Raw genomic sequence first — 14,038 nt, 5'->3', positions numbered from 1 at the left:
CCATTTCTAAATGCTGTCACTCATTACAATGAGATAAGCTTCCAAAGTTAAGAGCTTTACAGTTATTTATCTTGCTAAACATTCTGACAGTTTTCTTTCTTTTTTTTAAATGCTAAGTTGGGTAGTATGGAGTTTTTTTTTAATTTAATTTTTATTTTATATTTGAGTATAGTTGATTTACAATGTTGTGTTAGTTTCAGGTGTACAGCAAAGTGATTCAGTTATACAGATACATATATCTATTCTTTTTCAGATTCTTTTCCCATATAGGTTATTATAGAATATTGAATAGAGTTCCCTGTGCTATACAATAGGTCCTTGTTGATTATCTATTTTATATATAGTGGTGTGTATATGTTAATCCCAAACTCCTAATGTATGCCTCCCCCCGACCTTTCCCTTTTGGTAACCATGAGTTTGTTTTTGAAGTCTGTGAGTCTGTTTCCACTTTGTAAATACGTTCATTTGAGCTTCTGCTGAAAAATCAGTTGTTAACCTTATGGGCATTCCCTTGTATGTTATTTGTTGCTTTTCCCTTGTTGCCTTAAATATTTTCTCTTTGTCTTTAAGTTTTGTCAATTTGATTAAAATGTGTCTTGGCGTGTTTCTCCTTGGGTTTATCCTGTATCGGACTCTCTGTGCTTCCTGAACTTGAGTGTTTCCTTACCCATGTTAGGGAAGTTTTCAGCTACTATCTCTTCAAATGTTTTCTCAGGCAGGTTCTCTCTCTTCTCCTTCTGGGACCCCTATAATGCAAATGTTGGTGTGTTTGAAGTTGTCCCAGAAGTCTCTTAGACTGTCCTCATTTCTTTCCACTCCTTTTTCTTTATTCTGTTTTGTGACAATTATTTCCACCAGTCTGTCTTCCAGCTCACTTATTCCTTCTTCTGCCTCATTTATTCTGCTATTGATTCCTTCTAGTGTATTTTTCATTTCAGTTATTGTATTGTTTATCTCTGTTTGTTCTTTAAATCTTCTGGTTCTTTGTTAAACATTTCTTGTACCTTCTCAGTCTGTTCCTCCATTCTTTTTCTGAGATCTTGGATCATCTTTACTATCATTATTCTGAATTCCTTTTCAGGCAGATTGCCTATCTCCACTTCACTTAGTTGTTCTTCTGGGCTTTTATCTTGTTCCTGCATCTGGAACATGTTTCTCTGCCATCCCATTTTGTCTAACTTTCTGTATTTGTGGTCTCTGTTCTGCAGGCTGTAGGATTGTAGTTCTTCCTGCTTCTGGTGTATGCCCCCTCGTGGGTGAGGTTGGTCCAAGGTTTTGTGCAGGCTTCCTGGTGGGAGGGACTGGTGCCTGTCCACTGGTGGGTGGCGCTGGGTCTTGTCCCTCTGATGGGCAGGGCTGTGTCAAGGGGTGTGTCTAGAGATGGCTGTGGGCTCAGGACAACTTTAAGCCCCCTGTCTGTTGATGGGTGGGTCTGTGTTTCCACTCTGTTTGTTGTTTAGCCTGAGGTGTCCCAGCACTGGAGCCTTCAGGCTGTTGGGTGGGGCCAGGTCTCGGTGCCAAAATGGTGACCACCAGGGAAGCTCACTCTGAGGAATACTGCCTGGGGTCTCTGCCACCAGTGTCCTTGCCCCTGTAGTGGGCCACAGCCAACCCTTGCCTCCCCAGGAGAGCCTCCAAGACCCACAGGTAGGTCTGGCCCAGGCTTCTATGGAGTCACTGTTTTGCCCACAGTCCCAGTGCACGTGAAACCTTGTGTGTGCCCTTGAAGAGTGGAGTCTCTGTTTCCCTCCATCCTGTGGATCTCCTGTACACAAGCCCACTGGTCTTCAAAGCCAAATGCTCTGGGGGCTCCTCCTCCTGATGCCAGACCCCCAGGCTGGGGAACCTGACATGGGGCTCAGAACTCTCACTCCTATGGGTGAACATCTGTGATATAATTATTTTCCAGTTTGTGGGTCACCCACTCGGTGGTTATAGGATTTGATTATATCATGAAAGTTCCCCTCCTACCGTCCTGTGGTTTCTTATTTGTCTTTGGATGTAGAATATCTTTTTTGGTAGGTTCCAGTCTTTTTTGTCAATGGTTGTACAGCAATAAGTTGTGATTTTGGTGTTTTCATGAGAGGAGGTGAGCTCAAGTCTTTCTAATCTGCAATCTTGTCTCCCAGAAAATCCTGACAATTTTCTTAAAGAGGGAAAAAGAAGGTCATTGAAGACCTTGTAATACCACAGCCCAAATGGCCGACACATTTTGACTATAAAAATGGTTTGGCAAAATGCTTGGGGTTTTTGAATCCCTTTTGAAAATGTATTGATATTAGTATGTACCTTATTTTGTAACCATAAAATTACATTCCATCCTGAAAATCTTAATCTATTTAACTAGAATTTTCAAAGATACTTTTATCCGGAAGGAATGAGCTAGGAATCCCATGAAGGCTTCAATTTTGTATGCCCTAAAACCACAGTCAGTGACACAAGATTTAAGACCCGTTTATCCTTGTTTTTATTTTTAGGTATGGCATTAGAAATGGGAAAATGGTTATTTATTATTTGCAAATTATAGAGAAGATGGGTTGCTATTTGAGGAATGGGTATTTAATATGTGTAAGAAGCACTGGTCTTTGAGCCTGGGGACCTGGATTCTGGTCACCATTACACCATTAATGTGAATGAGTAATTGGATGACCCTGGGCCTCTATTTTCCCACATATAAAATAGATATAACAATGTATGCCATATATCTCAGACATGTTATAAACATCTAATGACTAAAGTCCTTGATATTTGCTGCTACTATAGAAAGGAAAAAGTTACATAGAAAGCTAGAAGCAAAGTTAGGACATCTCCAACTCCAATTGGGAATTTAAGATTGAGGGTTTTTAAAGTCCTGTTCTGTTTAAAGTCCTGTATAATCTACAAACATAAAATGCATCCTTTTTACTTGAACAACTTGATGTGTTTTAGCAAATATATACACCACAAACAAGATACAGAACATTTTCATCATTGCAATTTTCTCCATGTCCTTTTGTATTCAGTCCCTTCCTCCAAGCCCCAGTCCTTGCTAAAAAGATATGTTTTCTATTCCTATGGTTTTGTATTTTCCAGAATGTCATATAAATGGAATAATATGATATGTAGCCTTTTGTGCCTATCTTTGCTCACTTAGCATAATTCATTTGAGATTTGTCAATGTTGTGGTATATAACAATAGTTCATTCCTTTTATTGCTGAATAATAGTCCAATATTCCACTGTAGAGATGTACCACTGTTTAGCCATTCACCCATTGATGACCATTTGCTGCTGGGTTTTGGTGATTAGGAATAAAGATCTTATAAGGTTGAGTTTTGACTGTTCAATTTCTGGATTTATCAAAATGATATGTTTTTGTCAACTTCTATAATTATTAACATGTTTGTTTTTCTCAAATTTAACAGGAGTTTGCTATTGATCTTTCCTAAATTGTTATAAGAATCCAGACTTTAAAGGGTCTTCCTGTGTATCCTTAATGGCATTAATGACATTTGAGAGATAAAAACAGATCAAAGTAAATTAAAGCCTTTTAAGCAATGTCTCTTTTTATAATCTGACTACCTTCTATATATCCATTAGAATGATCTTTTAGAAATGCACATCTGATCATAGTGTGCCACTATTTAAAGCACTCCAATGATTCTATAAAAACTTTTAGTTAGTAGTTCCTTTTTGTTGAGTATTTACAGGGCCTGACACTGTGCCACACATGTTCATTAATTAGCTAATTCAATTCTTAGAACAGTCTTATGAGATAGGTTATATAGTGACAGAGCTGAGATTTGAAACCTGACAGTGTACAAATATCTTAGAATGGAATTTAAGGCTTTTAGTATCTGGCCTCCGCCTACTCATTGCCACTCTCAAGAGAGCAAAACTATTCATATTTTTTTGTCCACTCCATGGTTTTTCACATCTGAGTTCTTCTACACATGTTATTCCCTCTGTCCTGTATGTCCTGCTTGCCTGCCTAACTTTTATATATTGTTCAAAACTCATTTCATTTGCTTATAGTAACCTATCTGTACACCAAACCTCTCTGTCATACCCAGTCTGGTATGATCTAGTCTGGTAATCTTGGATGAGCCAGCATTAGAATGACTTCAAATATTTCTTCTGTTCCTTTCTCACTTTCTTCTCCTTCTGGTATTCCCATTACATTTATGTTACATCTTTTGTACTCCTCTCACAGTTCTTGGATATTCTGTTCAATTTCTTTTCATTCTTTTTCCTCTGTTTTTTAGTTTGGGAGGTTTCTATTGATATACCTTCAAGCTCACTAATTCTTTCCTCGGCCATGTCCAGTCTATGAATATGCCTATCAAAGACATTCTTTATTTCTGTTACAGTGTTTTGATTTCTAGCATTTCTCTTTTGATTCTAAGAGTTTCCATCTCTCTTCTGTTCTTACATATTGTCCACTATTTCTATTAGTGTCATTAACATATTAATCATACTTATTTTAAATTCCCAGACTGGTAATTCTAAAATTTCTGCCCTATCTTAGTCTGGTTCTGATGCTTCTTCTTTCTTTTTGAACAGTGTTTTTTTCTGTCTTTTAGTATGCCTTGTAAATATTTTTAAAAATCCAGACGTGATGTACTTGGTAAAAGGAACTGAAGTAAATAGGCCTTTACTGTGAGCTTTTTTTTATGTTTATCTGGCTAAGAGTCAGGCTGTTTTTACTACTTGCTGTAGGTGTTAGAAGCTAAAAGTCTCTCTGGTGTCCTTATTTTTTACTTCCCTGTTATCTTTCTAGAGATATATTATTTTTTTTTTCTTTTCTTTTTTTTTTTTTTTGTGGTATGCGGGCCTCTCACTGTTGTGGCCTCTCCCGTCCTGTAGCACAGGCTCCGGATGTGCAGGCTCAGCGGCCATGGCTCACGGGCCCAGCCGCTCCACGGCATGTGGGATCTTCCCGGACTGGGGCACGAACCCGTGTCCCCTGCATCGGCAGGCGGACTCTCAACCATTGCGTCACCAGGGAAGCCCCTAGAGATATATTCTTAAATAAGGTCTGTGTTGTGCATTTCTTTCAACTGTAATATCGTGTTATTATACAGGAGCCCTATTGATGTGCTGGTAAGGTGTTGGGCAAGGGAAAGCATTCTATAATCCTGTGATTAGATTCCGTCTTTTAGTGAGCCTAGTCCCTGGCCTGTGACCATCATATGTGCTTCTCAGCTTCCTGTAAGACAGGAAAAATAGAGAGGACTGGAGCTGGCTATTTCTTTCCCCACTTCAAAGGCTAGAGGAGGCTGGGGTTGTATATTTCCTGTACCCTACGTCTTTTATGGGCAGGCTCTTTGGGTATATTTCAAAATGGTTTACTTTCCCCATCCTTTTCCAGAAGCAGGATTTTTCTCTGATGTTCAGTCTGAGAAGAACCTGGTGGGGCTCATGGAGGTAAACCTTACAGAAGTGTGGGCTGCCTTCCAAGACTGGGCCCTCAGGGATTTTTTATTTCTCAAGCTAGTTCACACTTAGTCTCCAGAAATTACTCAATTATCCTTTAAGTGTTCCTACCAGTTAGCTCCTGAGGCTGTTTCTGCTCCCAGTAAACTGTGATTCTCTGTATCTACCTGTCTCTCCAGTTTCTGGGACAGTGGCTTTTACTGTGACCTCAATTACCTGATGGAAATAAAAGAAGTTATTGAGTTTCAGTTTGTTCAGCTTTTTTCTTGTTGTTAGGATGGCAGTAATAACTTTCAGGTCCTTTATGTGTCAGATAAGAAAGTAAATCAACCCCTTCATTGGAATGGTAACTTTGGATTGTCTTTTGGATTGTCTCCAGACTCCTATAGAAATATGAGTCACATTAACTCCTAATAGTTATTAACATATCAAGATAGTTGTGTATGTAATTTGAAAGCTGGATGCTGAGGGTAATGACAATGATAGAATAATAGTTAATATTTATTGAGTGGTTTTAGCATGTGATGCTCTATATTACAGAGGATTTATATGCATTACCTCATTTAATCCTAATAATTACCCCTATTTGGTATATAATATGATTATCACCAACTTTTTAAAAATAGGTGAAGCAACTGAGGCTTAGATTGGTTAAGTAGTATGCTCAAGAACATATAATTTGGGATTTCATCCCAAGTATTTGAATGTGGGATTTATACTGAACTGCTGTGGGGGTACCAAAATTCAACATTAGGACTGTGAAGATAGAAAGTTAGAGGAAAAGAACTAGGGAGGGGAAGGACTCTCTGCAGTGGGTTATCCTAGGCATTTGGAGTGGAAGTACAAGATTGATACCCAATTCACAATTGTGCTCCTATCTCTTCCATCTTTAAAGTGAAGAAAGTTCAGGTTTCCTACAAATTGTTAGGCAGAGCCTAGATGCTCTGTGGAATAGTTCAGTCTCCAGGGCAAAGGAGAGAAGTTTGGTGTGAGGGAATGGGTGTTAAGTATTTGAAGAGGACCAGAGGGTATGTGATTGCCTTATGGTTGCACAGCTGCTTTGTGTCTGAAATTCAGAATCAGAATAAATATTTAAATGAATCTTCCTCATGTTCTTGCTGTGAGAAATGAGTCATGTGCTCTGAATAGCACTGAAGTAACCATGACTAACAAATCAAACTGATTGAAATACACCTGTGGTTGTGATGATGCTATCTCAGAAGTAGACTGTGAATGTAGTGGTGAATATTTCAGGGTGGGAACTCCAAGATCCAAATATGGCTGGCAGCTTCAAGGGGCTGGGTCAACAGATGTTTCTGTTGAACATCCTAGGCTCCCAACCTAGCAACTGCTGGCAAATAACATCTTCCACTCAGGAAGGCTGGGAAGAAGGGAAGGAAGCTGGAATTTAAAAGCTGATGTGATTTTGACTGAGCAAGGATGTCCTACAGCACACTGTTCTGTGAGAGGACAGCTGGACCATGAACTGAAGCTGTTTGTTAAACTTAGGTAAAACTGGTCCTCAGCGAAAACTTCCAGTTGATTAAGTTCAATGTAATGGTCTCAGAGGCATTAACTAATAGAGGCATTACACACTGAGGACAATATTAGGGGCCTGTTCCCATTCGAGGTTCTGGTAGTTTGTCCTTACCTCAGATAAACAACCATCTTGAGACTTGACCTATGTGCTGCAAACTTTATTGCCCACCAGTCTGTCAGAATTAAACTAAACAGGTCTGGAGGGAGTGAAGTATGGTAATGTTGTCTGTCCAATAGGAAAGAGATGATGGGAAGACTGGGGGCAGGAGAGAAGCAGTGACAGTAGTAAGCCTCGCAGCCAGCAGCTTAAGGCAGAGATGCTGCAAGTAATGGAGTAAAAAACCTGGAAGACTTCTGAGATTTGATATAGGCACCCAGACGTGGGCAGGATAGCCAATGAGGTAACTTGGTGAAGGATGGGTTGGTGGGGGCAGGATATCATCTACAAGGCTCTTCTGAACAAAATATAATTTCTCTACCCACCTGCTAGGATTAGTGTTGGAGTGGCCTCTTAGGAGCTATACATTTTCAGTGGGTTAAAGTATTACGTTGCTGGGGGATGGTTAATCAGTTAGTGAAGATTTGTTCTTATCTGATTAGTCCATTAGCACCAAGTTTCACCAAGTAGAGCCAGACGTTTGGAGGAGATATAATCCAGGATTGTGAAAGTTTAGGGATGAAAAGCATTCTCTGTGTTGGATGACCACTAAATATAGTGCTGCCCAACAAGAGTGTAATGAATAAACTCTGCAAGCCTCTGGATTCTGGTTGTTCATATGGTAGTGTATAGTATCCCCACATGCAGAGTAAAAAACTGAGACCTAAAGAAGTTAGGCAAATTTTCCCAAGATCACAGAACTTGGGTGAACCCCAGATTTTGACCTAGAGCTGTCTTGCTCTGAAGCCAGTTTGCCTTTTCATCTATACTACATTGTTCCAGAAGGATGGAGGTGACCTGAAGATAACATTTTCCTATAACACAGTTAAAAACAAAAACTCTGTTGGGTACAAGGAATCCTTTATAAGGCTAGATGACAACTTGAAAAGCACTTGGGACTATCTGTATCTATCCCAAAGAACATGTGAAGATTCCAGGCTGTTCCTCATCAGGAGTTATTTTATAATTCCTGTACACTCTTTAGATTTTACTTCCTGGGGAAAAAAAACAAAGCAGTGTGCAGAGAAGATGAAAATGGTCAGAGCTAATTGCATATGGACTTTCCCCCCAAAAATGACATTAGAAAACAATGCCATTTGTCTTTGAATGAAGTGAGTGTGTGGGCTCATTTGCCTGCCCCCACCACTGCTATGTGAAAGTGAAGCAGCTCAGTTTTCATTTTCCTTTCCTCTCAAAATGCCCAGAGGGACCATATTTTTGTCTAATGACCTTCAGAATGATTCTTTAGAAATCTGAGGCTATCAGAGTTGGAAGCAATGCGAAAATAATTGTGGATTATTATTGTATGACGATAGTGGCAGCTGGGCTATTTTTTTTCTTTCTGTTCAGTCTTTCTTTTTCATTTTCCCAGAAACCTTATATCCCAAGGTTTAACTCAGAAGCAAATCTCATATAGGTGATAAACCTTGCCAGACATGGTATGTAATAGAATTTCAGACAGACCCTTAAGTGTTCTTTGGAAAGACCCTAGGGAGTGAAGCAGCTTTATATCTAGATGCCCTAGACAGTATTACTTTTATTTACTCTCTGACAATGTGTGTGGGTAGTTGTATTGGACATAAAGCAAGTGTATCTCTTAAATATTATACCTGTGAACTTAAGTGTCAGTTTTTGTGTTTTGTTTTCACTTCTGTTATCATAACAGAAGAAATTTTGTTACAGTAAAATCTAATAAATGGGTACTCACACTTCCAAATCATTTTACGACATGTGCGCACACACACATGCACACACTCAAGCATGCAGAGCTGGGGATTGAGAGTCAGCACTGATTTTACTTTTACATGAATATTTAGGATGTGTCTGCAGAGGATGGGAGTAAGGGTGGGGAGAAGGAGAGGTAGAATAGATGTTGTATATACCATGGGGAATATGGAAACTGTCCTCAACTATTATTCATGTCATCTGCCTCATGATCAATTTTTTAATTCCTTAACTGACAGATCCAGAATTTAAATGATAAAATACTTCAGTACCCCCTCACACCTATCCCCCACAGCTTCACTGATATTTGCACAGCTTTTGGCCACCACTTTCGTTGAACATTTGAGATAAGTGGTAGACAAACTGGAGCAATATGTAAAAAGTAGTCTGAGAAAATTCCCAAAAGACAAAGCCACTTGGCTGAATATTCTTACATACTCTGCTATTGTTGTATCTCTGTCAGTCAACGGAAATGAATCATTCCTTTCTAGTAAAGTCCAATTCCAGTAGCAACACATTCTTACCAGATGAGTAAAAGAATTGACCTCAAAACCCAAATCTTATTATCTGGTCACAGATCACTGAACTCAGAAAATAAGTGGATCATTTCCCCATTACCTTATTACAACAAAGTGTGTCCTCATTTTACCTAGCTATGTTTCTAGAGAATTCCTCAAGCCTCATTTTCTTGATCCCCTTCCCCTCTCAACCTCCTCACAATAGATCTCTTGACTATGGGGAGAGAGACTCTTGAATATTATTATTAGTTTTTACTATAAAAAATAATTAAACCATTGCCAGTGTAAAAGCCAATTAGAATTTTTAAATAATGCCTAAGGCTCCCTTGTTTATATTATGTTGCTAAATGAACACTATCCTCTTAGAACTCTTAGGACATATTCCTGTCATATAGAAAGAACCAGGGCATTAAAATGCTACTCAGTGACTGCTCTACCTCTTTTGCGTTTGGGGATCTTGTATGCTTTTCTGTTTTTGCAGAATGTCTCTAAGGACATTCTGCTCTTGGGATCAGGCCTTTAAAGTGGTTCTTAGGGTGGTAGTTGTGATGTTTCAATTGGATACAATAAGATGCATTTGTGATGTTTTCTGGTCATTGACGTAACTCTTTAGCTACATATTTTGAAAACTAAAGAGAAGAGTACAAAAAAGTGAAAGTACTAACTTGCCAGTACTAAGACTTAGTGATGTGAATTTTTATTTTTTGCTTACTTGAAAATACTTTCTCTGCAGGAATGCAAGCCAAAAATGTGGAGAAGCATCATAATACAGAAAGGAAATGCCCTTCTAATCCAGGAAGTTCAAGAAGAAGATGGGGGAAATTACACTTGTGAGCTTAAGTATGAAGGAAAACTTGTAAGAAGAACAACTGAATTGAAAGTTACAGGTAAGCATTGGTTTAACCAAATCATGGCAAATGAGATTTTAAGTATAATTTGGTACAGGAAGAAAAAGTTTTCAAACAAAGGGTAAACTAGCTGTGAATTTATAATTAGCTACAAATAAAATAGTTGTGAAACTCACTATTAATAAGTTATACTGATAAGCTATATGTGGAATATGGACAATTAATTTAGGGAACATGGTACCAGTTACTGCATATCTGTTCTCTGCTTTTATGAAAGGTTCTTAACCCTTCAGGGTATCATTGATTGTTACTAAGCGTCTCAGAAGAAATATGCTGGAACCACTTTAGAATGTTGACTTACCCCATATGTGGAGTCTTCTTGCAGGTGAAGGCTGCCTCAGAATGAGGTTCTGTTGGGCTTTTGTAATGAAATCTTCTTGGACTGCATCCAAAATATCATTTATATAGAATTTCTCATAAATGAGTGATGTTATTGTGAGGTTCTAGTGATTCTTAAATGGAGCAACTCCAAATGAATAGCATGCACATGTGTGTTTTACATCAGAAGTACAAGCAAATTGTAAATTAGTAATTCTACTCACAATGGAAGAGAGAGACTCAGAATATTCTTACCTGGTGGAGAATGTTAGTAAGTAATTTTCAGCAAAATAGGACAGACCCTAATGACATAAAGATTATCCCTGACAATGGGTGTGATGGACCTTAAGAAACAGTGTGACAAAAGGTCCACCTACTATTGTGCCTGAGCAAATATTGACTAATTCTATTCTTCTTATATATGTTTTAGATGTATGTGTGTGTGTATAAGTACACACACACATTTTTGTATTGTGGGTGAAATCTGAGCCATGGTAAAATTCGACATTATCCAGACAAGTGTAATATTTATTGCACTTATTAGCTTGAGCATTACCTGTTTAACCATCTAATGTTGACATCAACTAGTTGCTTAGTTACAACATACTCTCATTAATGTTAGGAATATAGATTTTCTTCTATATTGTTTTTGTTTATGGCTAGCTGACCTTTATGGGATAGTGTTAAAATCAGTCTACTAATAATGATACTTGCTTAATAAGTTCATTTGTATAACATATATTTGATTTAGTTTTTGATCCCTGAGAGCCAACTAGTTTCTTTTTTCATCTTTTTCTAAATTCTAAATGTTAACAAAAAGAGTAAAAATAAAAATCAATATATATATACTTTAAAATTAATTAAAAATTAATATATATACTTTAGTTCATTCTCTATTCTGATACATGACAGTTCTACTTCTTAGTCTGAAATTGTAAAGTACCTTCTGTGAAGGTTTGAATTATTATTTTGATTAGAATTGCACGTTGCTTCTCCATGAGCTTTCAAAATAACTACCATATTTGGCCAATCCAAATAGCAAAGATCTGCTTTTGTTTAATTTCTGATTCCCTTAGTATGAACTAGACTTCCTGCCTCATTCAAGCAGAAGAGTCAATCATAGGCAGTTATACATCATTCATAAGTGGCCTGACCATGCACAAATCCTTGCAGAATCATCACTTTGACCACAGTCACACAATCCTTATCTGATGTTTTCAGAACACTTCCATTTGGAGGTCATTTAGTAAAGTTTGTAACATTATAGTGTTTAGCTTATATTTTAAGTTGGACCAGAATAAAGTAAATATCAAACCTCTTTTATGCTTCCATCTGTTGGGTTATGGTGACAACACATTTGTTTCTTTAGTTTGTTTTTAGATTCTGGAGCTTATTTTGGGTGTCTTATAAGGCATTAATTCACTTGCCCTAAACTTTAAGAAAAGTTGAACTGGGGATTTAAAATTTCACCTGAACTCTACCTCTCAGAGTTTCTCAGACTTTAATGTGCATCAGAATCACATGGAAGAACCCAGGTATGGTAAAGATAAGGCTCCTTAAATATAGATTCCCATCTCTCTCCTCCAAATTCTAATTTAGTACATCAGTAAGACAGGGAATTTATCTTTTTGTCCTGGGGAATCTCTTGCATGCCTTTCAAGGATCATGCTTTGAGAAATACTAGCTGAGAAAATGGTGCCAAAGAAGTCAGTCACAGGTATGATTCCCTTGTGAGCATGTTAGTTCACACATACACACACAGACACACACACACCCAAACTAATTTTCATAGGTCCCAAATTGTTTCACCTAAGCTCCTAACAGATGTCATGAAAATACAGAGTTTTGATCACTAAGGGAAATCTGTCAAGGGAGGGTGAGGATAAAACCTCAGCCACTGAAACAGTAATTTATTCATTTGATATTTAAATAAAAATATACTGAGTATATATTACATACTAGAAAAAAATAATTCAAACTTATCCTTGAGTCATTGTTCATGTAAGTATATATCAAGTTTATTTATTCACAGAGTTCAAATGTTATACTTGATGTAGAGACAAAATGTCTTCTCAGTATGGAAGTTCAAGAGGTTGCTCTGTGAAGATTTATTTTATTTGCAATATTGTCTAAGTTATATTATTCCTTGTTTCCTTGTTTAAAGAGCAATTACTCAGCCATAAAAAGGAAAAAAACTGAGTTATTTGTAGTGAGGTGGATGGACCTAGAGACTGTTATACAGAGTGAAGTAAGTCAGAAAGAGAAAAACAAATACTGTATGCTAACACATGTATAAGGAATCTAATAAAAAAATGGTCATGAGGAACCTAGGGGCAAGATGGGAATAAAGATGAGACTTACTAGAGAATGGACTTGAGGATACGGGGAGGGGGAAGGGTAAGCTGGAACAATGTGAGAGAGTGGCATGGACATATATACACTACCCAACGTAAAATAGATAGCTAGTGGGAAGCAGCCGCATAGCACAGGGAGATCAGCTCAGTGCTTTGTGACCACGTAGAGGGGCGGGATAGGGAGGGTGGGAGGGAGGGAGATGCAAGAGGGAAGAGATATGGGGACATATGTATATGTATAACTGATTCACTTTGTTATAAAGCAGAAACTAACACACCATTGTACAGTTATACTCTAATAAAGATGTTAAAAAACGAGCAATTAACAGATTGTCCTCTTATATTTCAAAATATAAGGCTGGGATTATTTAAAGAGTAACTCACTTATACTTGTTTTGAGTTTAGCGATATGAAGGCATGGGCTAGGAATATTAATACAAAAATCATAGAGTTGGTTAATTACAAAATCATGTAGGTAGAGGTTTTTAAGATTGTGTATTGCAAGTATGCAAGTTTAAAAAGATTATCAAAATTTTAAAAGATTATTTTCTCACTGTTCTTTTAAATTTATAAATCAGAAATATTTCTTCAGTGAAACAAATGCTCCCTTAAAGTGTATAGGTACTACTTGCTTTAAATATACCGGTTGTAAAAAGATCTAGTTATTCAAAACTGATTAAATAGAAGGTAATCTTTGGCTTTATGAAATTATTTTTTCAATATAAAAGAATTTGTCATGAGATTTCTTTAAATAGCCAGCTGCATTTAACTAGGATTTGATTTATATGCAACTTTTCTGGAATCATTTTAATATTTAAATCATAGAAGACCTGTGTACTGTTATTGTAGACATTTCTTTTTTATACTTTTAGAGGCTGCAGATAAATAGGGAGTGGTTTAACAACATATAGACATGTACAACAGGGTATTTAGGTCATTTGCCAAAGATACCAACAACTAACAGTTGTATTTCCCACAGCATTTTTCAGGTGGATATTTGCTATTTTAAAGATATTTTTTCCTTTATTCTCACATTGAATTTTGTGCAGAAGCCTAGTCAAAGTGATAAGGAAAGAAGGGAAGGTTGACTACATGAGAATGTAGA

General features: G+C 37.4%; 1 protein-coding gene across 1 annotated transcript in view; it reads left to right on the top strand.

Moving 5' to 3' along the window:
- The window catches only part of IL1RAPL2 (interleukin 1 receptor accessory protein like 2), a 689,119-nt gene that overhangs the window by 201,383 nt on the left and 473,698 nt on the right, over nt 1-14,038 (top strand). The window contains exon 4 of the mRNA XM_060002166.1: nt 10,087-10,240. Within this exon, the coding sequence (XP_059858149.1) occupies nt 10,087-10,240 (154 nt within the window). The remainder of the gene's footprint in view (nt 1-10,086; nt 10,241-14,038) is intronic.

Source organism: Delphinus delphis, chromosome X (assembly GCF_949987515.2).
Source record: "Delphinus delphis chromosome X, mDelDel1.2, whole genome shotgun sequence".
Classification (NCBI taxonomy): Eukaryota; Metazoa; Chordata; class Mammalia; order Artiodactyla; family Delphinidae; genus Delphinus; species Delphinus delphis.
The sequence above is the reverse complement of the archived record's forward strand: the minus strand, read 5'-3'. Positions and strand labels throughout refer to the sequence as shown.